The sequence below is a fragment of the Eptesicus fuscus genome, chromosome 18 (genome assembly GCF_027574615.1).
Source record: "Eptesicus fuscus isolate TK198812 chromosome 18, DD_ASM_mEF_20220401, whole genome shotgun sequence".
Lineage (NCBI taxonomy): Eukaryota > Metazoa > Chordata > Mammalia > Chiroptera > Vespertilionidae > Eptesicus > Eptesicus fuscus.
The window spans coordinates 8,662,616-8,690,026 of record NC_072490.1 but is presented as its reverse complement, the minus strand read 5'-3'; the positions used below and the strand labels follow the sequence as shown (position 1 = coordinate 8,690,026).

The window sequence follows — 27,411 nt, the reverse complement described above, 5'->3', positions numbered from 1 at the left end:
GGTGGCCTCAGCCCGTCAAGCATCATGTTTTGGGGAGCCGGCCCCCGGCTGCCACTCTTGGCTGCTCAGCTGGTCCTGCCAGGCCACTGCGCTTGCCAGCATGCCTGCCTCTGCTTGGTCTGACGCATCAAGGCCCATGTTCGCGTCCAGTGGTTGTTTGAGGCTTAAGAAACGCTTTCTAGAACATTCTCCTGATTTAAACCAGCACGTGTTCCCCACCACTATGGTCCTCAGCCAGGAGCTTCCTCGCATCCCAGCCTGGGCGCCTCGGACCCAGCTCATCGTCTCCCCGAGTCACATGAACACGGTGGGTGGGGGCAGTGGGTTCCAGATGTGAACCCCATCAGCTGATCTCCCTGCCCATTCACATGGAGGTTTCTGTCTGTCCCCCTCCCTCCCCCTCACTCTCGAAAAATCCGTGGAAAAATCAGGCCTGTGCCTATTGGAGACTGGGGGGTTGGGGGTGGGGTTGCCCCCGAGGGTCAGCAGACCTGGACCCACCCAGCTCTGCCCCTCCTGCCCTGGGCCTCAGCACTCCCAGGTGTAACCGGGCGACGGCAATGGGGGTGGGGGTGGGGGGTGGGGTCCTGACACTGCGGCCTGTGTCCCCTTGCCCTGAGGAAGTTCACAGCACGGTGGAAGGGAGGCCGTCATTTCTGCGACCTTGTCGGCGACATGGGTGCCACAGGCTCAAGGCAAACTGCCATCAAACCTCCTCCACGTTTTGTGGTCGATCGCGAGGCCACACACCAACGACCAAACTGCGGAGAGCACCCCTTCCCCAGCGTGAGGCCGGGAGGGTGGGGGGGGTGGACGGCATCGTCCAGGAGGTCTCCACGGTCCAGTCAAGATAAGGACCTTGGGGTGTGGAGCCATGAAGGGGGCCTTGGCTCCTCCCACCCCCGCTCCTGAGCACCTGCCACAGCGAGATGCCACCCACTGGAGGGCGGGACACGGAAGAAACAGAACAGGGGACGCCGTTCTATTGCTGAACACCAGTATGCCACTTTATTGTCTGGATTTCCTCCCACTTGTCACAGGCCTGTCCACGTTCACACGATGAGGAAAATCAACCCGCAGTGCACGCAACTGACCAGGTCAGGTGACCATTCTGTATGCTCTTCACACACACCAGCTCTCACGTGGCAGAAATACCTTTAATTTGATTCAGTCTCACGGCTATTCTTAAAGTCGGTGTCAAGATTGTCACATCTTTAAATACAGATAGAATTGTCAGAAGTACATATTTTTATATATATATTTATATATATATACACACATATGTATATATGTACACACACATACAGAAAAATACAAGACGAATTGTCCACAATATTTAATTTACACACTACTGTAACTCTATGCAACTTCTGAAGACAGGTTAAGGGGTACAAGAAACTGTTAGAGCAAGTAAGTAGTTTGGTCCAATATTATCTTAATGTAATGGTTATTCGCTCCCTCTCTTTTATGGGACAACATACGATGACATACAACACATGCACAGTCATTCACTTAGGAACAAATGAGTAAGACGCCACTCAGACTACCATCTGTCTACCCAGAGGGCCAACCAACCACACACAACTAATAAGGCTATAATACAGCTATGCAGCATAAATGGTCAACACTGCTGATCCTAAAGTGAGCACCATATATACATCTGAATATAAAAAACACAATGAAAACCGAACACATACGGGTTCAAATGTGCCATTCCAAGGCTATACATAATCACAGGAAAAAGTATTTACATTACTTGGAAAACAGCTGCAACAAAGAGTTTATTGCCAATGCCCTTTTATAAACTTCTCTCCTATGTTTAATACAGATGTTACGCTCACTGTCTATGTGAACCACACATCTTATTTCTGGCCCTTTAGAAGATCCCTGCTCAAGAGTTTCAAGCAAATGTGTTCTATGGCTTCACCCACACACCTATTCTCATAGCTTTCAATTATAAATATCACATTGAACTAGAGCTATAGCTTAAAACACATCTAGCCTAGGTCTAGAAAGTAAAAGAAGTATTTGAAGTATCATCTTTACTTAGTCTAGTAAGTATACAGTGAAATTCAGAGTTCTGAGTAAAATAGCTGGATACTCAAGTAGCAAGGTCAGTGTATTCCTGGAGGAGCTGTGCCAATGGAGTGCCGTCGCCTGGTGCTCTGCCACTGTGTGGACCAGACACCCCGCCGGAGGCTGATGAGCGGGGCAAGGCCCCGCCCGGCCGCATCCTATGGCCAATGTGGCTCAGCAGCTGAGACCCCTCAGGGCACAGCAGAGAAAAGGAGCGTCTGGCCCTTCCGCCATCAGCGATGTGCAATACACTGGGCCCCACAGACACACTGTCTCGAAAGGTGATTATCTGGTCAAAAGGAGTCTCTGTGCAGGAATAGTTTAAAGCAAGAGTTCTTGATTATTGTTTTGGCAGGAAGGCAAAGTGAAAAATATTTCCAGCAAAAAAAACAAAACTGAAGCAGGTTTGGTACAGTTTTGTTCGCTGATTGTGTGGATTCTACCCTTTGATGTGTATTTTTTGATTAGCCAATTGTCATAGCTAATTGAGCTAAAGGATATAAAACGGAAATAACAAAAGAGACAACCTAATTACCAACCTCGTAAAAATCAATCCATGTGTCTATGCATGTGTTTATATATGTTTTTCTCATTGACGGGGTTTGACTTTGCCCACCTCTGTGTGCACTCTGCCTCCACGTGAGGCCCTAGTTTCTTCTATCTACATGGTTCTGAAGGAAACCCCGGGCTGTGCCCTGCGGGAAGGAGCTTACACGAGCGTCATTTTGTTCTGTTAGACAGACACACTCTCTAAGTAGAGTTAAGACATCATCAGTTCACACATTACAAAATAAGATTGTCTGCTTGTCATTTACCACTACAGGGGAAGCTGCCGTATAAATCTAAGTACTTCATCTCACCTATTACAAAACAGGAAAATCTTTTTCAGTTAATTTTTAAGAGCCCAAACTTTTTTCACACTATAGCTTAAGACAAACAGGTGTGGGTATGTTGAAATCTCGGTTTAAGGTTCTAGTGCAGACGTCGGCTGTACTCGGTCCGGCGCAGCCTCGGAAAGCTGGCAGGCACGTCCGCGGGCTCCGGGCCTGTCGGCATCTCACGGTTATTGCTTTGGTTCTGTATCGGACACCAGAGTGTGCCCGGAGCGCGGAGTCTCCGTGTAACAGAAGGTCAGGACAGGAATTTAGATTTTTCAACAAGGAAATACAAGCATGTTTTCTCTGTCTAGGTTAAGTGCGGAACATCAAATTTCTAAGTGCTCCATTTATGTTAGCTTCCAAATATACATTTTAATTTAATCCTGATCATCCACACTAAAATTCTGAATGTGAAAGTGACACAAGAGGTTGACTTTTCGGCTGGGACAGAAAAGCAGTGGCTAGCAGCAGCATGCACAAAGACCATGCATTGTCACGGCGCCAGGCGAACTAAGGAAACGTAATAAATAACTGCCCGCTAAGAGTAAAACCGGAAAGGAAACAGTGAAGGGAGCCGGTCTTCACCGCTCCGAGCAGGAAGCGTGCGAGTGGCCGCGGCCGCCGTCAGATGACGTGGCAGCAGGTGGCCTGGCTGGAGGCGCACAGCAGCCCCTCCTTGGGGTTCCGCTGGATGTTCACAGAGATGGTCTTTTCGCACAGAGGTAGCTGGAGCACGTTATTTTTCAGGTTCTTGCTCTGTATCCGTTCTAGCTCAGTGGTGCTGTCCGCCACGTGGTCGGAGAAGAACTTGAGGCTGCCCACCACGGGGGCCTGGCCCGGGTTCCCCGCGGAGCTGATGCACATCTTCCACGTGGACTTCTCCTGGACCTTGACACTGGAGAAGGACAGGCCGTGCTGCGGGTCCAGAATGTACTTGGTGCCCCCGTGGAGCTGAGAGCCCAGGCAGAGGCCCATGAGTTTGAGGCTCTGGACCAGCTCCCCGGCGCTGCGCGAGGCCAGCTGCGTGGAGTTGGCGGGGCCGGCGCAGCGGCGGGTGCTGCCCGAGGTGCCCCCCGGGGTGCCGCCCGAGCCGCCCGAGGGGCTGCCCCCGCCCGCGTTGTTCTCGCTGGGGCTGGCCTTGTCCGCCCCGCCGCTGCTGTTGCCGGGCTTGCTCTGGCCCCCGCCGTCGCCCTCGCTGCCCGGCGGCCCCTCGCTGCTGTCCCGGCGGTGCCAGGAGTAGGTGAAGCCGCTGTCTTTATCGAGCCGCCGGCGGCTCTCCGAGTCGTCGTCGCTGGTCTCCGAGCTGCTGCAGCTGGAGCCGCGGCCCTGGCTTTTCCTCCGGTGGTAGCGCTTGTGAACCGTCCCCGGGGAGGCGATGTTCATCTTTAACCGGCTCAGCTTGGGGGGCAGGTTCTCATCCATGTCGAACTCGTCGTCGGACTCCCCTTCCTCAAAGATCTGGTTCAGCACCGGGGCGCTCTTCCTCGAGGTCAGCCGGTTGGTCACCGAGGGCTTCCGGCGCAGGACCACTTGTGTGGAGAGGGACATGGGTTTCTTGTCCTCCTCATCCTCCTCTTCATCTTCTTCCACCCGGAACAGGCACTTCCGCCCACTGGCCGCGGGCTTCAAGCTCGCCGGCGGCACCGCGGACAGTGCCGGGCCAGCCAACTCGGGGAGGTCGTCCTTCTTGGCCGTGTCGCACAGGCCTTTGCTCCTGTGGCCATTGAGGACGTTGTCGGCAGCCCGCGCAGGAGCCGGAGGGACGGTCGCGTGGGACAGAGGAGTGGCGGTGAGGTCATCCTCCAGGTCCTGGGGCACGTCGATTTTGGTGGGCCACGACTGCCTGTGTAACAGACGGGAAAGGGACACGCATGTAATCATATGCAGACTTTGTTCAAGTACATTATACACAACTTCCTGGGACAAAATCCGCACACTTAAAAGAAAAGAAGAAATGGCAGCCATGCAAACTCATTCAACCCCCTGTGAACGTCAGCAAGGACACCTGAAGGGCACTCGGGTTCTGAATGCAGCTCAGTCTGAGCTCGTTGGCCAAAAAACTTCGTCCCAGCTCTCAGAAAAGGTCTGCAAAGGGCGCCTCTTCTATACAACAGTTTATACCCCAAGAAAAACATTTTTTAAAAGCACACGGCAGTCACCTCCAAAGCAAAACCCGAACACCACACACTCAGTCCCTGTGGGACTTAGATCACAGCTTTTGATGGAGTAGTTCACCTGAAATTTCCAGTCCTCCTTTTTGTAAAAGTCTGATATTTACAAAGATAAATGGAAATAATTGAATCGATTTAACATGAGAATTTTGGAAAGAAGAGTCAGTGAATGCTGGCATATATCAATCTCCTCACCAATAAAAAAATGAAATCAGCAAAATATAAATACTTCTATTTTAAATGCTCACGCAAGAGTACTGGAGAGCAAAATCCACTATGACGTAAACTTTGGTTTTATTCCCCAATCTGGACTCACTCGAGTAACAAGAACCCTGCTTGGTAACTAAAGAAAAGGACTTTTGAAAAGGAGGTCTCTGGCTTGTCTGAATAAACGTCGTGGAATTCTCAGCTGTCCTCCCTGCCCAGGGGACCAGCAGATGCCAGACACATTTACAGCAGCCACTTCCACACGATGACATTTTCATTTCACACCAGTTATGTGATCCTAGAAATAACACCTAATTAAATCTATAGCTTGGTAAAACTCATAGGAATTTATAACCAACATCCTGCCCCCAGCTCAGAGCCCTATCACATTCCCTCGAGGGTGGAGGGCCATTTGCTGTCGTCACTGCGTGGTAGTTTATAGAAGCTGAGTGTCAGATCATGTTTGTGAGGCCAAGCAGTGTCTCTGGACAAGTCGTCTGTCCGCCCCCAACACCACTGCGCCCACTCCCGGTGAGCCTCGAGGTCCCACAGAGCAGAGCCGCACACACTGCTTTCAGGCTGAGCAGCCACCAGAACATCACCCCACGACCACTGGGGAGCCCATGGCGGGGGGCGAGGTACTGACTTGCCAGAGCAGCAGCCAGTCCATTCGAGAAGGATGGGGAGGGGCACAGCCTGATAAAGGCGCTTCTCTCCTCCCCTCCCCACCCCGGAAACAGGATGGGTGAGGGCTGCAGCTGTAGTGGTCATGCTGACCATTAGGCATCCTCAGCAACAGAGCCAAGCCAGGCCCAGGGTCTGGACACCGGAGTCACAGTGCCGTAAAGAGAAGGCAAGCAAGCAGACACAGGAGGAAGACAGGTCTGCAGGGCGTCTCCGCTCCAGAATCCCCAGGAGGGTCAAGGAAACTGTGTGGGAGGCTCTGATACTTCTTTATAGCTGCTATCGGCTTTGCAATTTCCAGAAGTAAAACCAATTTAACTCAGCTACTATTTGATCACTTTTAGATCGAGCTCTGTTCTGTCTCACTGAACAGACAACAGCTCAAATCCAAATGTCCCTTCTCCCGACCAAATGTCCCTTCTCCAGAAGAACTGGGTGGCTCCCGACTTGGTGGCCCAGCATGGGGCAACTACTCAGAGGCTGTGCTTTCCCTCCAGAGGGCTCAGCAGGACGAGGCTGGCCCACCCTCTCCATGTCACTCTCCTGCTCTGTCTCATGCCCAGAGTCCCCTGGCTCCCCGGGCCCAGGCCTCTTCCAAGCCGACACCAGACAGCGTGCCTAGTTTCCATTACAGAAGAATGCGTGCAGGACACTAAGTTCCTACACTCAGCTTCCAGCTCAGACTTCTCCCTCTTGCTTCTTCAGCCACCAGGACTGCTTTCTTCTCTCTCCTCTGTTGCTCCAGCCCAAGCAACAACCTAGCATGGCAAGCGACTGCAGGGAATTTAAATCCAATGGTTTTCCTCCTCTTTTTAAATAAAAAGTATACACTGAGTGGCCAGATTATTATGATCTCCTATATAATAAAAGGCTAATATGCAAATTGTCCCCTCGACCAGGAGTTTGACCAGCAGGCAGGCCAGCCAACCGCCCATGTTCCCTCCCCCTGGCCAGGCAGGCCGGACCCCCACCCATGCACGAATTCATGCACCCGGCCTCATGCACACACACACACACACACACACACACACACACACACACACACACACTGAGTGGCCAGATTATTATGTGTTTAGAGATCATAATAGTCTGGCCACTCAGTGTATATTCACACACATATAATCATTGACTGTTGGATGTACGAGTAGAGAATTATTCAGAATTGGGAGCGTCCTTTGGTTTTTCATTCACTACAGTTCCATGGGTTACTTTATCTGGATATGAATTCTAATAAATTTCCCAATGATGATGTAAAAGGTAACCCTTCCTACGCTCCGATTTTAAAGGGAAAGCTAGCATGGCAGGAGAAAAGGAAACTGGAAGGAGGATGGAGAGCTCAGGAAGGACGAGGGAAGAAGAGACCGGGTGGTGACAGTCCTACCAAAGGCAGCGAACAGGGAGCCGGCTGGACGCACCGCACAGGCCCTAACTCATCTGGCCCCGCCACACCCCCGGAGGCGGGCCGTGTGACTCCTCCCACCTCACACACAGCTCCGCAGCTGAGTCAGAGGTTAAGTGACCTCCCCAGGTCATCGGCCAATAAATCAACTGGTTCATCTGACTGTCAAATCCCTGAAATCCTGAGACAACATCACGGCCCAGAAATGCCCTGTCATTTTAAAAAGTTATTGCAAATAACTGAGGGAAAACTGGCCTTGTTCCTGGAATAAAAGAATAAAGAAAAGAATTTATTAATCCATGTCAGACCTAGAAGAGTTTAATGAAAATAAACTACAGACACCCTGGCTTGAGACCGAGTCTCCAAACATGTTCCTGGCCAGGCCAGCAGCCGCAGCCCGCTGAGCCCAGGAGCCTGCGGCATCCTTGGTGACGAAGGCTCCAAGCCCCACGCGTGTGGAGAGCCCGCCATCGCTGTTCACGCTCTTGCCCCGGAGTTAGGAAGCATTAAGCAAACAAACAAACAAAGTCCACTATTTCAAAACGTTAACTTACTAAAATCAGTGAAGATTTTTTCTCACCTAAACTGGGCCTTGATATTGCTGGGGCTGGCAGATCTGGTTTGGATTTCTTTCTCCTGCTTCTCCCTCAGGATCCTTTCGGCGAGCAAGAAGTACGTGGCCGTGATGTGGTTGTACCTGTTGGTTTCCAGGGCTCTGGAGAAACAGGGAGAGGGCACAGAGACCTCAGCAGCAGATTTTTACAAGCAAAATTGATGTTTTTAAAGTACAGTACAAGCAAATGGAATCCAATGCTTAGTCTTTAAAATTATGAAAGATCACAAACAAGAAAAAAACTAGTATTTAGATTACTCTTGAAACTCTAAAAAAAAAAAAAAAAAAAAAAAAACCTGCATAAAAATATTCTGTAAGAAAAACCCAAAATGCTGATGGCATGTGGGCTAGATGACAGGTGTAGGTGCATAAAAGGAAATGAGGCTTCAAGAATGTACACATTATCCAACACTCGACTCTGTGTCAAAGTGCTTGTCGTTGAGCTGGCTCACCTGCTGCCATCAGCAGTGAAATGGGTGCTATGAATGTGCCCTGAGACACGGATACCAATCACAAAATCAGGGAGTTTTTACTCTTACGCTCTCTTGGCATTTATTGGAACTTTATATATTAACGCTTTATTACTAATGTAACCAAGAGCCTGTCATTAGCATCTTCTTTGTCAATGTTTTCATTCATCCATTTCAAAACTGATGCTCTGAGAACCGAGTGCAGCCACTGGGGCTGGGGAGCTGCTGGGGGTGCAAGGCCCTCCCAGGGGGCCCTGCCTGCTCCCCTGAAGCTGGCCTTCCAGGCAAGAGCAGGAGCAGGCGACAGGGGCCCACTAGGCCCAGAACTACTCGACCAGGCTTTTCAGGAACTTTCTGTCGTTAGTGAAAATGCACAATGAACACTAGGAAAGGAGCGACATGGGGTCACTTTTCACCACGTGTACCTGGGCCACAGCTTAACGGGCGGGCGGGCTGAGGACAGACTCCAAAGTAAGAGCCCAGGAGAGCCAACACATGTGAGTCTCTGATGCAGGGTCACCCACAGAGGAGGGGCTCACGCTGCTCACACTGTGAGACCGAGACCGCCTGGGAGGGCAGCTCGGGCGTCCAGATCCCCGCTTCCCTCCGGCGCATGCTCACTGGTGGACGGGCACATGGAACCTCCTGAACCACTTGAGCGCTCCTTTTGGGTTTATAACTGAATTTACATGAATTAAATAGCGCTGTGACACCCCGGCAGCTATTTATTTATTTAAGCTAAGAACATTAAGCCAATTCGGGGAGACAAAAATAGCCTTCTATCTACTCAAAAACGAACCATCATTTCCTACACACGACTAAAGTGCGTGTCCTTGGCAAGCCACTCTTTCCATCGTACCAGCTGTTTCCATGGGGTAAATACGTTTGACTTTTCCTCTGTGGACGTGTTCCATATTTTAAAGCTAGGACCTCTACGGAAATGAATCAATGCTAAAGCAAAGCAGCTGTATCTTTATATTATCCTTGACTCTAAACTGCTCAGGTTACTTTAAAAAGTTAGGTGATTTCTAAGCCCCGTAGGTTCTGCAGTCCTTCCGTGGTGTTCGGGACTTAGTTAAACTCATGGGCCTTGCGGGTCCAGGTGGTGGCAGCAGGGGCTCTTCAGGACCAGAGAGCAAGTGTTTCAGATTTTGAGGGTCATGTGGTCTCACAGATACGCTGCAGGAGCACATGCACCGTGGACAAAACATACAATGGGTGGGCACGGCTGTGGTTCACTAACACTCCACTTACATAATGCATGACTGGCCCCCACATGCCAACCCCTGACTTAGGGGATTTGAGATGCTGCCCCATTCTCCCTGCTCACTGTGGGAACCAGTGAGGGACACGGGAATGACGAGAATACTGCTATGGGCAAGGCATATACTGGGATACAAAGCAGGCTGCACCCCAGAAGGAAGGGAGAAAGGCCACGGCGCTCAATGACACACCCCTTGTCACTAGTACAAAAAGAAACAAAATACAACAAAACCTAAGAGCCAGGACCTGGGCAGGGAACTCTAGAGACAAATGGCATGACCCCGTCAGCTGGATCTCTAGCCATCACACAGGGCCACAGGCCCTGGCAAGTACAGAGAGAGCCCGTTCCAAGCGTCTGAACCCATGGCCCCATACAGGTGAGTGGTAACATACTCGACAATGGCGTCTCGATCCGCTATGTCCCCGAGCACCATGCGCTGAATGATGCTGTTGTGCTCCTCCTCTGAGAGGTTCTTGTAGGACACCAGGGGGATGTTATACTTGGTGGCTGGCGAAGGGTCCACGCCCTGAAGCCAAGGATGGTTTTCAATCTCTTCTAAAGAGGCCCTTCTCTTGGGATCTCTCTGTAGCATCCGGGTGATCAGGCTGGAAAGGGAAGTAAGTCCATTGTTCAAACAAACCAAGGTAGTTCTTTGAAAAAGACGAATGAGATAATAAACCGCAGGCATGATTGCACAAGACAAAAATAAGAGAAGGCAACAGGTATCTATATTAGAATGAAAAAGTACAACACCCCCACTAATCTATAGACTTAAAAGATATAATTAGAGGGTATTATAAATACTTGAGACCAATAAATCTGAAAATTTAGATAAAATGAACAAGTTCCCGGCACTACCCTCCAGGGAGCATGCCCTTGCCATTCCCTTCTCTCTCTTCTTCCCCCAAGGCTCGTATTCCCTAACCTCTAAGGGGCCCCATGATATTTTTGCTATGGTCAATAAATTCTTGCTTGCTTTTCCATTAAGAAAAAAAATGAATGAGTTCCCTGAAAAACACAACTTAGCAAAACTGACACAGGAGAAAGTAGAAAACTGAGTGGTCCTATGATTATTAAAGATAATTCCTCTTGGAGGGAGACACAGAAGGCTTCTTTCTACGTTATTAGAACCTTTCCATTTCTTAAACTGGATAACAGATACAGAGGTGTTCATTTTATTACAGACACATTTTAAACATTCTTGTGAATAACATATTTCAATATAAAAATAAGTTTTTGAGTAGAGGCTGTGGAGATATTCCTTGAATTGCAAACATTTAACATGCACACAACATATATCCTGCTTCCCGGGGCAGAGAAGAATAATAGGAAGGACATAAACATCGCCATCATCAACATTCACATCAGGTGCTTCCTCTGTGCTGAGGGCTGAGCTAAGAGCTTTTATAGACATTAACAATAACCCTAAAAGGTAGGTTCTGTTATTCTCACATCATTAGTAAAGGGAGAAGATAGTTTGAACAGCTAAGTTCTTAACAGTCCACCACATGGCCTAAGATGGGGCTCCACCTGAAGAAAGGATTCTTCCAACTCAGATTTCCTTCTATTTTTCCCCCCAATTACAGTTGACATTGAATACTATATTAGTTTCAGGGGTACAGCATAGTGATTAGACATTTCTATAATCACAAAGTGATCCCCCATAAGTCTACTACCCATCTGGCAACATACATAGTTACCAGCTGATGGGAGAAACTCAAAACTATGTTACTACAGCAAAATCCTTTAAGTGGTAGCTATACTCAGCCAAGCTCATTTCAAAGTATCACCCACAACATCAATGAAACCCGGAACTTCCAACAGTTCCTTTATTCCACTATATTCCTTACTACACATATCAGAGTACTGTGTAGTACTTTAAATCCAAAACAATCAACTTGGGTGTATTTTTGGTTGGCTTCCCATCGTCACATGAACCAAAACGGAGCTCTGTAGTTAACTGGGGGGAGGGGTGTGGGAATAAAATTATGAGACACACTATGTAAATCCCAAAATGGTGTGTTGATCGTCTATTTCAGAAATGCCCTAACTCTTCTCTGGAACTTCAGATAATTCCAGGTGGCCGTGCTGGTTGCTGATGCAAACAGCAAAGAGTAGTCCTCGTGGTAATGTCTCATTTCAGGTGAACGTAACCCCCTCTCCTGGAGCCTGAAGAAGCACATAATGAGCTTCTTAAAAACCGGCATATTTAAGCAATACAGTCATACACTCTGTATCTAATATCAAATTTCAAATCATATTCTGGGGTTAACTCCCCAAAACACACTTACCAAGAACAGAAATACTAAGTTCAAAAATTAAAATAAGCACTTTTTTTTTACTTACTCTTTACACTCTTTAGACACATGGGATGGGACCGTGTATTTACAATCCATGATCATTGTCAATGTTTCACTGTCATTGGCCTCTTGAAAGGGTGGCTGCCCGCACACCAACATGAACAGGATCACTCCCAGACTCCATATATCTACAAATCAAAGACATACTGCTCAATAGTGTGCCAGTCAGAAAACCAAGAACACTTCGTTAAAGGAAACTAACAATATTATTTTACTTTGAACAGTCAAAAGCACTTATATCTCAAAGTACAAAGACCAGGGAAGAAAGATTAAGCCCCAATGAGACAGAGGTGGTGTCTGTCTTGTTCACTGTTTAATTCACTTGAGGCCCAAGCAAGTGCCAGGCACATGGTGAATGGTCAATATGTGTTGACTGAAGAGACGAATTAATTCATTTGTTAATAACAAGAACGTCAACTGGAAAGTGCCTATCAAGGTTCACAAACTGATGGACCGGCACGGCTGTTGTCCCATCACATTACACACCAGAGGTAAAGCTAAGAGGGTAATACTCTGAGCCGTGGAAAGGATTTTACCTAAGGTCACAATTATCTCGGCTGTTCTTCACCTCGATCCTGGTGAGATAACCAGATCTTGCAACTCGTGATCATCTTATAGATAAGAAAATTACAGCTTGAAGAGGAGAGAAACATTCCTGGCTGTCAATGAGAGGACGAAGCTCGGACTGAAGGTGTAAGTCACCAGAAGCACACTCTGGCTTAAAAACGGCAGGACCTACATAATACAGCTGTTGAAACACTGGGAAAGGTAGCAAACTTCCTGTCACTGCAGATGCTCCAGCAGAGGCTGGGCAACCACCTGTCCAAAAGCTGCATAAGGCGCCCTGCACACTGCAAGGCTGGACCAGTCACATCCGAGGACCCTTTCGCTCTAGCAATAGACTAACGCCTGTGATTATAAACAATCCCTTACTTTTTGTATGAAATAAAAAACAAAGCTGTCAATCGGATGGAAAAATGTCTTTTTCAGATGAAAAAAAAAATCCACTTAGGAAGTGTATCGTATAAATTAATTCATCCCAAAAACTCAAGTACAGGCAGATTATATCAACATTCACGTAAGAGAGAAATTCAAGAAGCTTTCCGGACCACCGAAGGCTTGGAGGAGAACGGAGGAGCAGGCCACCTGGCCTCTGTGGCCACATCTGTTAACACTCGACTGCTCCAAGAGAATTAAACCTTGTTAATAAAACATATTTTCCTTGGTCCAAACTAAACGAAGGCACAAACACAAAAGTTACACACACACTGTGATTCTTAATATGTACATTAAATTTTCCTAAGGATGCTCCAATGGACGTTAGCGAAGCAGATAGAAAACTCCACTAAAATGAAAACATTTATACAAATGAGAACGAAAGGGACCTACGGATCTTTCAGTCCGAAGCCGTGGCTCCGCAGTGTCCCTGAGCGGCCCGCCTGCATTGCTTGTTGGATCCATGTGTTATGGGCCCTCCTGCCCCCAAACAGATCACTGGCTCAGCCACCATTCCACTCACTGACCTGCATTCTTTACCTTGACCTTGGACTCCAGAGGGCCATCCCCCTTCAAAGTCAAACATCCCGAGTAATGTGGCTAGTGGCACCTGCTCTTTAGCCATCCAGTGAGAAGAACTGATTACCCCATTATACCTTATGAAGATTTTCAGTGGAAATTTATATAGGCTGATGTTTAACTTAAACCTTCTTTGTAGAACTGAACCTGCTGTTTTTGGTCACCTTGCCCCAACTCTCAAGCCACCACTGTGAACAAGTGGCAATTGCAATTATTCTCCCTTTAATGTATATGCCTTTCATTTTACAAGATATCAACTATCACGTAAACCCACCTTTTCCCTAATGCTCATTACACAGGGGGATTTTTCAGCAAGTTTTTGTTTATAATATACACTTGACTATCTCCTCCCCAAAGAAGGAGGGTTTTAACCCTTTGCACTTGCTTGCTTTTTTCTCGATTCCTTTATTCTAATGCTAACCCTGTTGAGTCACACTAGACATCCGAGTGCAAAAGGTTAAATGGCTTACAAAAAAAAAAAAAGTGCATAAACATAAAAATTAGGATTAAAACAAAAATTTTCTTCTGTTGTTAATATTGACAATGTCTAATACTACTTGCTACTATACCCAAACCTAACCATCAATATGTATTGTATTTGAGATATGATAAATCATATCGTTCCAAAGACATCCTACAAACACATTTTTTGTAAAATGAATTTGGTTCATTATTTCTTCTACCACCTCCTACTTTGCCTGTGGATAAAGTAGTTTGGTTTTTACTTTGTCTCTGTGCTAAACTGGAGATGCTATCTGACAGTGCAATTACACAAAACCGATGTTTTAAAACTATAATGAGTAATATAAATATCGACTAATGATGCCCAAATCCTCATCTGGTTAAACACCACTTTCTTTTCTGTTAAATATTAACCTCAGCAGCAACAAGCACATCCAATTATTTGGCAATGTTCTCTTCAAGACCATCTGCCCAAGCGAACGAGCACTGCTGATTAGGAAGTGACGCATGACCAGCAGTTACAAAATAAAACCAACATAAATATATACACTGTCTCCAGTTAGGGCTCAAACCATTTCTGAACATGGAAACGCTGACGACTGGAAACTTAGGAATACAGTGCCATGCAGTGTGACGCCATGGTTCGGAGCAGCGCCTCTGGGGAACACAGCGTCACCTAGAGGGCAGTTTTAGAAGGCAAACGACCCAGCCCTAGCTGGGTTGGCTCAGTGGATACAGCGTCGGCCTGCAGACTGAAGGGTCCCGGGTTCCATTCTGGTCAAGGGCACATGCCCGGGTTTCGGGCCTGATCCCCAGTAGGGGGCATGCAAGAGGCAGCTGATCAATGATTCTCTCATCACTGCTGTTTCTCTCTCCCCCCCTCCCCCTTCCCCTCTGAAATCAATTAAAAAAATATTTAAAAAAAAAAAAAAAGGCAAACGACCCTCTCACTGACAACATGAGTATTCAGGGGCCATTTATTCCATTTACTTATCTTCCAGACTTTTTATTTCTCTTTGTACTCTATGTTTTGTTCTTTGAATCATTTTATTTTTTCATCCTAAGGGCCAAAGGTAAGAGATAAGTGTCACTAAACAAATGCAAAGTGATATGACTTTAACCTGTCTTTAACGTGGGAACAGTAACGGTGATCTACTTCCTCTTAGAGCTGCTGTGGGCCTGAAAAGGACTGAAATGGACTCAGGACAGAGCCCAGCGCACAGGAAGTGTAGGGAGGGCCTGGAGGCAGAGGGGGTTGCTGCTGCCCGGCTCCCATTCGAACGTCCAGGCCCTGGTCCAGCACAGCAAACATGGAGGTACCCTTGCCCTGACAGGGCTCCAATTCACTGTGAGAAACAGACAGGAACAGGAAGTAGGTAAGCTCAAGAAGGCACAAAGCCAACAGAGAGAAGAAAAACTCCCAGAGACAGGCGAGGGGAACAGGGCGGCCTTCCGGTAACACAGGTTAAAAGAAGGGATGAGTCAGGAGCGTGGGTCCCCAGGACCAGACATCGAGAATGGCATCAGGACAGATTCTCTATTACGTTCCCCCACAAATGGGGAGGGAGGCAGTATTTTCTTAATAAAAATTCATGTTAGTGGATATTTTAAATGATCTTCTTTTCATTTAAAAAGGTTTACTAATAAAACTACAAACTCTCAAGGTACAGATCATAGCCTCAGCCTGAGATCCTAGGAGCACAGGGATCCCCTGAGTCTGTCATTGGGGGGTTGGGGTGGGGAGGTGAGAGAAAGAGCATGGAACAGGGACTTCACATTATTTTCATTTTTTAAAACGTTCAAAGAATTCCCTACTCATAGTAAAGGTACACAGGTTAACAAACATCAATCAACCACCTGAAAAATCAAACTTAATGTTGACACTATTTGAAGCACATGTTTTGATTTCATACCTAGCTATAGACTCTTGGTTAATAAAAATGGAAAAAAGAAAATATCAATAAATACAGTTCCTTTGATTTATATGTATGTGTGTGTATATATATATGTGTGTGTGTGTGTGTGTATATATATATATATATATATATATATATATACACATTTTTTTTTTTTTTTTCAGAGAGGAAGGGAGAAGGAGCAAGAGATAGAAACATCACTGATGAGAATCACTGATTGGCTGCCTCCTGCACACCCCCACTGGGTATCGAGCCTGCAACCAGGGCATGTGCCCCGACAGGGAGTCCAACTGTGACCTCCTGGTTCATAGGTCGACACTCAACCACTGAGCCACACTGGTCAGGCCCTTTGGTGTTTGTTTGTTTGTTTGTTTGTTTTTAAATCTTCCCCAAAATAAAAAAAATCTTCCAACTCATGGAACTGTAGAAAGGGGTGCAAGATAGCAAAGTCTTTGTTAGTAATAAAGGGTGGAGTTGCTGGTCCCCCAACTGGCCCTGAAGCTGGAACTCAGAGCACAGCCATGAGCACTGAGGTCACCTCTGCCAAATTTCAGCAGGTCCAGTTACCATCATACAACTGAATTCTGCTGTTTCTAGCGTTAGAGATGGAGTTTCTATCACAATGCTCTCTGCAAGCAGGCTAACAGAAGATCAAAATGAAAACAAAATAAAAGAACAAGCTAATGATTAATTTGAGGACAAGCAATTGCCATGGGGGGATGGGGTGGGGGGAATGTCCTAACTACTGAGATTTTCTAAACATCATTTCTGAAGTGAATTTTCTAGACAGCAAAAATAAGAAATGGGGATTAGAGAGTAATAAAAACGGAAGGCCAGAAGTAAGGCTCTAGGTGGAAACCTCTATTTCTGTCTCTTTTATCAGTGTAGCCATGAGTCATGGCAGAAGCAGGGGGAATAGAATGTTCTAAAACCACGACAGGGAAGCAGAGACGGGCACCTTTCACCACTTTACAACCGGCAGGATTTATGCAACCACTTCTGAGTTCCAACTGTGCTCACAGCAGCGGACACATGACCCGACGCTAACATAAAAGGCAATGCTTTCTGAGAATAGCAAGGACGGCTGCGGATGGTCGAGGATGAAACCTAGGAACCCCGCTTCTTGTATAATATTCACAAACCTAAGGTCTACGGTCTGCTGATGAGAATTCCTGTCTACACAGGAAGACGACTCATTTGCATTCACCATCACCTAGAGCTTTAGCTCCTAAGGATCCTTTCTGGACAAGATCAGTGGCTGGTCCTAAGGGACGTGACTAGAGACCATTCTGAAAGTAGATCATCTGAATGAACAGACGAGGAATGAAAGCAGAAGAGGAATGAAGAATTTGGACAAGTCCATGTTTTAGGATGTCTCTGTTATTCCTGGTTTTATCAACATTCTAGTGAGAAGCAAAGTTTTATTACTTAACGAGGGAATTATTTCTTCTCTTAAAAAATAAAAATAAGGGTGAGTGCCATCATCCCATATATACATCAAAAAATGTCTTTCCCACATCAAACATCAATGCTGCCCAAACTAGCTTATCATCTCACCCGAGCTGTTCGTCTCCATTTGTGTTCTAGCCTGGTCAGTGCAACTCCACCCAATCAAAACCCTGGAGACATCCCAGACTCTACAATCTGTGGGTTCTCTGGCTTCCCCGTCAGGGAGGTCCTGCCAGGGCCTGTGCTTAGAACCCTCAGAGGCCCCGAGTGACCTGGCGATTCAGCATCACTACAATGAGCGGTAGTTACAGGTGTTCTGTCTCCCTCCCTCCCACAGAGCGCCTCAAATGCAGAGTGTGTCCCCTGCAGGAGGCAGTCCTGCCCAACAGGGCAGAGCCCCCAAAAGGCAGCTGAAGTGGAGGTGGACGGTTCCTGTCCTTCAAATAACCGCTGAGAGAGAAAGGAGGGTAAGGAGTGTGGAGGGTGTGCACACGGGGTGGGGGCCGTCAGTGAAGACACCCTGCATTTCGCTTTAGTTGTGTCAGGCCCTGTGCAAACTTGTTTTCTAGTCAGAAGAAAACAGGGCAAAGTCCCAGGAGTCAAAGGGTTACCAAGCACACACTGGAGGACTGCACAGGTTAACTAACCCGAACCAGAGAAGCAGAAGACAACTGCAACTCAGCACTCGTTCACAAGTAACTTCATGACTCTGACCTTGGCGCCACTCAGGAGGTGACCTTGACGGATGAAGAGGGAAAGATAACCCAGGCTGAGACAGATCGCTGTCTGACTTCTTTCAGCAGAGACCTGGGTTCAAATTCTACTCTGGTCATTTCATTAGCTATGTGTTCCGGGCCTGGCTTTTATGCATCTTACTTCTCTCCTCGGAAAAGTGCGACACCACCACTCCTCTGGTAACGTCAGAGGGGGGTCTGGGCCAACAGTGGGGCACGATCGCTGCACAGCCTGCGAGGACTGATAAAAACAGCGACTCTAAGTGCAGGAGACGGCTAGAAAAGCAAAAAGGAGTTTATACTTTTCATTCGAGATACCCCTGTATTATTTGAATTATAAGAGCATTCATTTATTACTTGTAAAAAGTTTTAAAAATTTACTGCGCTTGAGAGAATATTATGGTGTGTACACACTTTAACTGCATAAGCACAAAGCTCTTTATAGGAATATAAAAGGCAATAAAGCCTGGACACGCCCCTCCTCGCGAGATGGCTCTCAGCCCGTGCGCTGGGGACACGGCTTCGCGAGGCTCCCTGCATGGATGCACAGACCACTCTCTCCACAGCACGCGTGGCTACAGCAGGAATTATTTTCATTGTCATTTTTAGCACAAATAGCTTCCTTCAAGGATTTAAAAACTCAGATATTAAACTCACTGATGTTTCATAAAAACCCCGAATAGTTTTATAAAAGGTGGTGAAAGGAAAAAGGGGGACTGTGGGGCCACAGAACCCCAGACACAGCCCAGTTTTCCGGGTGTCGCTCAGCAGCAGTGTGTAGGCAGGGGTTGGGGCCTCGGAGAGCCAGTGCTGCGGGCCTCCCCCTCACGTGCCAGTTCCCTGCTTCAGCACCAACCTGAGGGTTCTCGGCGGGAAGGGGACACTGAGCCAGAGCTCCAGGCACCCACTCGGGTACATTCCCCGACAGTCAGTCTGGATGCTCTGGCTGTCCTGAAATTCCCACCTAGCCAGAACAATCCTTCGAGCTATTTCTAAATACCTGGGTGAAGCAACCGTTACAAAGTTGTACCTTACCACAATCTGGCCTTTTAAAAAACACCTGGTGAGGCCCAGCCGGTGTGGCTCAGTGGTTGAGCGTCAACCTATGAAGCAAGAGGTCACAGTTCGATTCCTGGTCAGGGCATGTGCCAGGTTGCAGTCTTGATCCCCAGTAGGGGGCGTGCAGGAGACAGGCAATGGATTACTCTCATCGTTAATGTTTCTATCTCCCTCTCCCTCTCTGAAATCAATAAAAATATATTAAAGAAAAAAAACCACCTGGTGAGAAAGGGCTTCATGTGGTCCATACTATACCTGTGAAACCACGGCTCTGAGCCTCTCTGCAGAGGGAATCACAGCTTTCATTACACTCATAGTGAGTCTAGAACTCACTAAATATACAGACAGAAGGCAAGAAAAGGCATTAGGACGTGAGCAGAGACCAAGAGGAGCAAGGAGGGGACCACCAGTAAACTCTAAAGAAGTTTAGAACGTACATTTTCACTTCTTTTTGTTTGTTTTTTAAATACGGAACACTTCACGAATTTACGTGTCATCCTTGCGTAGGGGCCATGCTAATCTTCTCTGTATCGTTCCAATTTTTTAGTGTATGTGCTGCCGAAGCGAGCACCACTTTCATTTCCTTAGTTCATCCCTGTGATATTGATTCAGTTAAACAAACACGGAGAGCTTGTCCTGTTTACCAGGTGATGAGGACGGGGCACAGATAAGATATAAACAAACACACAGTTCCCTCTCTCAAGGACCCCACTATTGAGCAAGAGGGACAGGGAGCCATTTGGAGTGTGCAAGACTTGGCATCACCCCATCCAATTCCAAAGGGAAGAGGCAATCGGGGCATGTGCCCTCTGCATTTCATCACCCTCTTTTTTTAGCCGCCTACAACCCCCCTCTTCTTTTTATCCAACCAGTGCGCCCACCCTGTGCCTGGTGCGTTCCATGCACCAGGGTTCCGAGCTTCTATAAAGAGTCTCGCTCCACACTCTTGTCTTCCTTCTGGCAGACACCGCCACACATCCTGAGGTGCTCCTGAGGCTCCAAGTTTAAATAGCGCTGAATGAAAACTGTAAACTGTTAAATTAGGCACTGTTTTGGGCTGTACATCACATCACTAGAAGGCTAATAAATCAAGATAAATCAGGTAAGACAAAGGGAGCGACACAGGAAATGGGTTCCATAGAACGGTGGCAATCAGAGCGGTAAAGACAGTGACGGACACGTATGGGAGTCCCAGCTGTAATGAGCACTGGTCCCCGGTGCATCTCTGCTGATGAGCGGGCTCAGCTCTGTGGCACCTGCTCTACTTCTGCTCTCCTCCGCACCTTCTCCACCGAAGTCATCCTTAACCTGTGAGGATCTGATGGACAGCAGCCCCAGCCCCTGAAAGAACTAACCCAAGAAGTGACTCTGCATGATAATGTTGTTGTTTCTCAAGAAGCCACTTCCTGACATGAGCAGACGGGGTTTCCCTAGAAACTGTCACTACCTGGTCCCATCAGGGCCATCTCGGAGCGAGCACAGAGAGTCAGGAAGCACAGCACCCTGATGTAAGTCGAGAGACGTGTTCTGCAGCAATTCTTAAAAACATGACAAGAATTCCACTGGCCACTTGGAGTTGAGTCTGCGCAGCGATGGGTATTCTTTTTGTTGTTAATCCTCACCCAAGGATATTTTCCCATTGATTTTTAGAGAGAGTGGAAGGGAGGGAGGAGGGGAGAGAGAGAGAACATCAATGTGGGAAAGACACATCGATTGGTTGTCCCCCACACGATCCCTGACCAGGGCCGGGGATCAAGCCTGCAACTGAAGTATGTGCACCCTGATGGAAATCAAACCCTCGACCCTTCAGTCCACAGGCCAACGCTCTACCCACTGAGCCAAACTGGCTAGGGTGCGATGTGTATTCTAACAGGATTCCAAATGTATTGTGTTAAAGTTTGTTCTAACTACTGATTTTCTGTTCTACAAACTAGACTTTCCTCGACAGGTTTATGTTTCTTCTCCCCCGCCCCCCACACCCTCAGAAACACACAAAAAGCTTTAAAAAATACCCAAGCTGCTTTGATATTTCCACCTGGCTAAAGGTTCCTTCTCCTGAGCTACAATCTGAAGTGAAAGCATGTGGCTTCAGTTTCTGCGTGGATTCCTGTACTAAAACAGTGACTATTTGAAAAGCTCTTCTGAAGATCCAAGAAACTAACCAGTTATCAAATAAATACCAACTCTTTCACGTTTTATTTTATCTAACATTTAACACACACTCAGAAAAGTGCCTACTTTAGAAGCTAACCTACTCCCTAAAGACAAATAACCTGACATTCGGAAAGTTAAATACAACTAAAACCGTGGGGCAGAAAAACACAGGAGCAAAGGTCTCGGGCCTGCCCTTCCTCCCAGTTTCCCACGGCAGCCAGCAGCTCAGAAATTCTCCCGAGGACAGATTTCCCAAGAAGAAGAACCCCCTCGGAAGGAAGGCCAATCCTTGCACGCGCTCTGGGACGGCAGCCACAGCACCGAAGACACATGTCATCCGCGATCCCTCCATGAGGAAGTGCTGTGACGCACCGCTGATCACCGAGGCTGCGCTTGCCTCTGCCTAAGCTCTGTTCTTCACATGCCCTAAGCATTCATCTAACCCCTAACAGCCCTGAGGCAGGCACTGCTGTTACCCCGATTTCACCAGGGGAAGCCAGAGAAATGAGGCAGGGAGGCAGGAGAAAGGCAGTGGTGGGGCCCTCCACTTACAGAGCAGAGGGTGAGGCCGCCAGGAAGGTGGTATGGGGGCCAGGGGAGGGGAGGTGGAGGGACCTGAGGCAGGCGTGCCTGTGGACTGTAGCTAACAGCGAGGAGGCGGCGAGGAGGCGGAGTGGCTGGAGCTGAGCAGGCAGCTGGGAGACAGTGGGAGGGATTAGTCTGCGAAGAGCCGGGAAGCCAGTTCTGAGGGCCATGCTGGGCACCGGGAGGGCTCTCGTTTTGGTTCCGATGAAATGGGAGGTCTTGAAAGTGTTCTGAACAGAGGGGTGACGTGAACAGACTGAATGAAAGGGCAGATGAAAAGAAAATGACGATCACAGCTTTCTTTTGGCATCAAAACACAACTATACATTCTTGTGCCCTTTTTGAAGCTAGATGTTACATCCCCCGCCCCCAACACTTACTCTTTAAAGAACATGAGAATTAAAATGCTGGACATCTATTTTCCCACTAGTGACTAAAAATACGGGAATCTAGGGTTCAAGCCAACGGTAGGTAGGGCTGGACGCACGTCGGAAGCCCAGGGAAGCTTCTAGGTGTGGCCACACCAAGATGATCGGAATCAGAATCTTTAGGGGTGGGGCCCAGGCAAGGTGGGGTGTTTTGTTTTCATCTCCCCTAGTGAAATCGATGGGTGGTGAGCTGAGAACGACCTGTTTAAAGCTTACCATACCACCAGTACAGTAGAGTAAATTATACTTTTCAAAGGAGCATCCACCTCTACTTCATTTGACCTGGGCTTATGACAGGGAGAGCAATAAGCAGAATTAACATGCAGCAGAGAAAACATCAAAACTCATAAACCGTTTCTACCACCTTTTCCAGGCCAATCACTGAAGAATCAATGACTGAGTTAGCCTGAAATAACCATCTTTATGGTACCTGTAGATTCCTCCACCCATGACATTTCATGCTCAAGAATCTTTATTACACACACTAAATTCAACAGTAGCTTAATTATAAAACCCAAGGCCCAGAAGCTTGCCTACCTGCTTCCCAAATACACTCATACAACATTCACATTACAAACCCGCACATTGTAAATGCAGAAGTAACACTGAATAAAGCGCTTTTATTTACAGAGAGTTCGTGCCAGATCAATGAACTCTGATTTCGGAAATGAATGTCACTTCTCATAGGCATGTGCAACTTCAGAAAGTTTAGGAGAGGGTTTTTGTTTATGCTCGTGGCTTTATGTGACTCATGATGATGTTACGCTTTGTGAAAGGTAACTTCGGAGTAAGTGGCCTTGCACTTGGTGGCTGGGCTGGGAGCGTGTGTGGCACATTTGCATGGGCATGCTTTTCAGTTCTTGACAACTGAAAGCCACGTGTGTGACTGTGCCGGGACCCAGGTGGCCATGCAGCCTCTGCTGGGCAGGTACAATGCAAGCTTTATGTTTACTTTAAAATGAAATAAACAAGGGACTATGTTAAATTTAACAGACCAACTTCCTTCCCTAGGCGGAGAAGAGGCACAAATCTTCCCTCAAAACGTATGATCCCAATCTCCACGCTCGGAACTAAAACTGTGCCACCGCCTATGGTCTCCCAATCGGAACCCATCAGACCCATGTGTCCAGTGCAACAGTGGAAGAGTAACTAATATCAACGTTAACCAGGTCAGGAAACACTGACCCATAGCAGGACATCCGCCTCTAGGTGCGGCTACTGAGGTGGGAAATGAAACTGTCCACACTCAGACCTGGTGCAGCTGGGAAGCACTGGGAAAGCAAGGACATGCACAGCTTCCCTGGAATAAATCTGAAACAGAAGCAAGGAGTTACCAACCCTTGACATGAAATATAACAGCAGATTTACAGAAACCAAAGAGGAACTTTCCAATCCTTTAGGCCTACGTCAAAGTTCTATCCCAAAGGTATCGTGGCTTAGGTTGTACTATCTGTATGGGAAGGAGTAGTTTACAAAATTCTCAGGGAAAGTATTTAAATATTTGAACAGATTCTACATGTATTGCTGCAATCAGGTCTTCTGGGGCCACCCATTTTCTAGATCCTCTAGGACAGCGGACCTCACGGACCACCAGTGGTCCACAGACCGGTTGACGAATGCTGCTCTAGAAGACCCTTAAGGAGGGTGTGTGAGATATTTTATCCGAGGACTAGAGCAGAGCGAGGAGTAACTACCTCAGTGCATTAAATGTGGCTTCTAGTCTAACCACCTCTCGGCTTGAATATGTCAAGGTTTCCCAAAACGCACATATTATACAAACCATAAGCTGCATAGAAATCAATAGTCCAGAATGTCTCAGCTTACGTTTTACTAATCTACTTCTTCACAGGCAAGAACCTCTCTTCGGATAGACCAGACAGTCATTTGTAAATTCACACTGGATTCTGCGATGTCCCTCACGAGTAGTAAATTAGGTCCAGAGAGGGAATAATTAAAGATGCTTAAGCATACAATTTTAAGAAGTGTCCACCAGAAGTTAAGGTATCACTGAGCCAGGGGAAGTGAAGAACTGCTGCTCTAAAACTAATACAAGTGCATGCTTTGAACATGGTGAGGGCTAACTGCTCTCACCTCAGCGGATACAGGATCATTGTTGGCTAATTACCTGATTTTAAAATGGCTTTTATTCCTAAAATCACAGTGTAAGACTGATCTTTGTTAGCATGCAGGTGAACTAACATAAACTTTAACCAGGTCAGGAAAAAGTGCAGTGTGTTTCTATCATAGCGACTTTCATTCCCAGGCCATAATTACTAAAAATGAAGTAAAAACAACCCCTACACACCTCAGGAACATCTACAGTGGGATGCCTGCCTTCCAGAAACCATTCCTTAGCCCTGTCTTTTCCAGAGCACATAGTCTAACTTGAAAAGCCATGTCTTGTTTGTACATGATACCATGATGCCTGTAGCTGATCTCTGTTTTATGGATGAAGAAATGAAGCAGAGAGAGCAAGTACACTGTGCAGGGTCACAACGAACAAATGGTTCCAAAGCCCAAATTCCTCGCACTGCACGGTAATCCGAATTCGTAGTACCTTCACAACACGGGTCCCAGTGACTGTTAAAGGGATTCCCAGAAAGGAAATGACTAGAAGAACCTAAGAAGATCGGAAAAGCACCCGGACCTTTAAAAACATTATAATAACCAGGTAAGAGATTACCTTAAATGATAACTTACTCGTTTTCCTTTGTTCTGACAAAAATTACTTTATAAACATTTGCCATTTAAAAGGTAAAATAAACTAATGGCCAACTTTAGGGCTCTATGGCATTCATAAAACTCAATCTGTTCATGAAGATGCATTTAATAGAAATTCTCTTAGAAATTATTTTTAGATTAAAAACACACACACACACACAAAACAACTGACCTGACCCCACTGCACTCTAGCCACTAGAATTCAAGTGAGCAGATGTTGGCAGGTGACCTACCTACGGCAGGTGCATCATACTCATCCCCAAGCAGGATTTCTGGAGCAGAATATGCGAGAGACCCACAGCTGGTAGTGAGCTTCTTCCCTGGCTGAAACTTGTTGCTGAAACCAAAGTCTGTCAGCTTCACAAGACCTTGTTTTTCAAAGAAGACCACATTCTCGGGTTTCAAGTCCCTGTGAACCACGTGCAGTTTATGGCAATAAGATATAGCATGAACTATCTGGGCAAAGTACTTCTTGGCCAGGTCTTCATTCAGGCCCTCCTCGTGTTTCATGATGTAATCGAACATATCTCCTCCATCCCCAAGTTCCAGAATGAGGTACAGTTTGGTCTGGGTGTCGATCACTTCGTAGAGACGCACGATGTTGGGATGCTGCACCAGTTTCATGCACCTCACTTCCTGGAAAAGGTGGCCAGTGGCCAGCGTGTCCAGTTTTGTCTTGTCAATAACTTTCACTGCCACCTTTTCGCCTGTAAAGACATGCCTGGCCAGCTTAACCACTGCAAAGTGACCTCGGCCCAAGGTTTTATCCAGATCATACAATCCAGCAATCTTCCCATCGTATCCTCGCTTGAACCCTGCCATGCTGGTCCAACAGAGGAAAAACTATTCAGACTGTTGGAAACGTGTCTTCTCATAGAAGAGTATCTGGTGAAAACAAGGAATTCATTTTCAATGTTGCCATGGGCATCTACAAAATAAGAGAAGAAACAAAATTAAGTTTCTATAACATTTCCTTTTATAATTTCATTAAAAAAAATTTTTTTAAGAGAAGCTTGAAGTAAATACATGGAAACTGAATTTTCATTTCAAAGCCCACACCCTTTATAAACATTTGACTACTCTAAACAATGTTACATTTAAGATATCTTAGGAGTTAAAATGTCAACAATAAAAGAGGCATAAAGTCAATCTCCCATGCAAATGGAAATGATATGAATCACATATCTATGACTACCCCCCCATACATATATTTAAATAAACAAAATAAGTCAAAACATGCGAAATGTTTCTGGTCATCCTCATTCAATCCTTACAATTGCCCCCCGAGATGAGGATTCATGGCCCCGTTTTGAGGCATAGAGTAGTAAGTAACTTGGCCGAGGCTACAGGCCAGTGTGTAAGAGGTGAGCCATCTGACACTAAAATCAGTGCTCTGAACCATTATGCTACAGTTTCTGCAAATTAATTTCAGAAACCAAACTGAATTATTAATTCTGTTTCTATTAAGATTGTTTAAATAAGAAACAAGTCATATGTATAAGTGTGTATGTGTGGGGGGGGAAGCAAATTTTTTCTATACTGTGTGTTATCCCTGTCATCTGAGCTAATAATTTTAATATGATTAACAGGAAAATCTAAATGGTAAGATCTTACTTTATTTGGACAGTAGTTCCCTCCAAAAAAGTTTAATTCAAGCATATTTTTCAAAAATAGAACTCTAAGCTAACTCCAGGGGGCAGAAAAGTATCTTTAAATCTTTAACTTCAATTAATTATAAGGGCAGTAATTATTCTTAAAATTCTACCTAAGTCGATGTTACTATTGTAAATACAACTTCAGTTTTCAAAACAAACTTCTTCAGGATGCCCCCAAGTTATATAATACTTTCTTTTTTCATCTATCACTTTAGTTTAGATGCAATTCATGGAAAGTGGATATATAAATCACATTTTATAAATAAATCTGTTTGTTTAAATTACCGTATTTTCCGGCGTATAAGACGACTGGGCGTATAGAAGATTTTCCTGGGTTAAAAAGTCGTCTTATATGCCAGAAAATACGGTAAATTTTAACTTAATTAATTGAAATTTTTTATTACAAAAGTAGTAAATGAATAAAGAGATAAGGAAAAAAGTCTTTTTTGGGGTACCCAGAGGAGGTAATCACGATTAACACTATGACATTTCTCTTCCCAGAACTGTGCCAGCAAAAGGGCACTAGGAAATAATTTTTAATCTACTAGCAA

At 46.3% G+C, this 27,411-nt stretch overlaps 1 protein-coding gene and 1 non-coding gene across 2 annotated transcripts; both read right to left on the bottom strand.

Moving 5' to 3' along the window:
- Nucleotides 1-1,138: 1,138 nt before the first annotated feature.
- Nucleotides 1,139-26,102, bottom strand: SNRK (SNF related kinase). Its single transcript, XM_008154506.3, has 5 exons — nucleotides 25,439-26,102; nucleotides 12,109-12,250; nucleotides 10,155-10,367; nucleotides 7,996-8,130; nucleotides 1,139-4,797 (listed from the first exon to the last, which is right to left on the bottom strand). The coding sequence occupies exons 1-5, from the start codon at nucleotides 26,025-26,027 to the stop codon at nucleotides 3,579-3,581; spliced, it is 2,298 nt and encodes a 765-aa protein (XP_008152728.1). The 5' UTR covers nucleotides 26,028-26,102; the 3' UTR covers nucleotides 1,139-3,578.
- Nucleotides 19,780-19,888, bottom strand: LOC114228625 (U6 spliceosomal RNA). Its single transcript, XR_003614755.1, has one exon. It is a non-coding gene; the product is annotated as a U6 spliceosomal RNA (small nuclear RNA).
- Nucleotides 26,103-27,411: the final 1,309 nt, after the last annotated feature.

Coding starts and splice junctions, on each gene's coding strand:
- SNRK (XM_008154506.3), bottom strand. CDS start 26,027: ATGGCAGGGTTCAAGCGAGGATACGATGGGAAGATTGCTGGATTGTAT. Junction 12,251..25,438: donor GTATGATGCACCTGCCGTAG/GTAGGTCACCTG, acceptor TTTGATTTGTAG/ATATATGGAGTCTGGGAGTG. Junction 10,368..12,108: donor GTGTCTAAAGAGTGTAAAGA/GTAAGTAAAAAA, acceptor TTCCCTTTCCAG/CCTGATCACCCGGATGCTAC.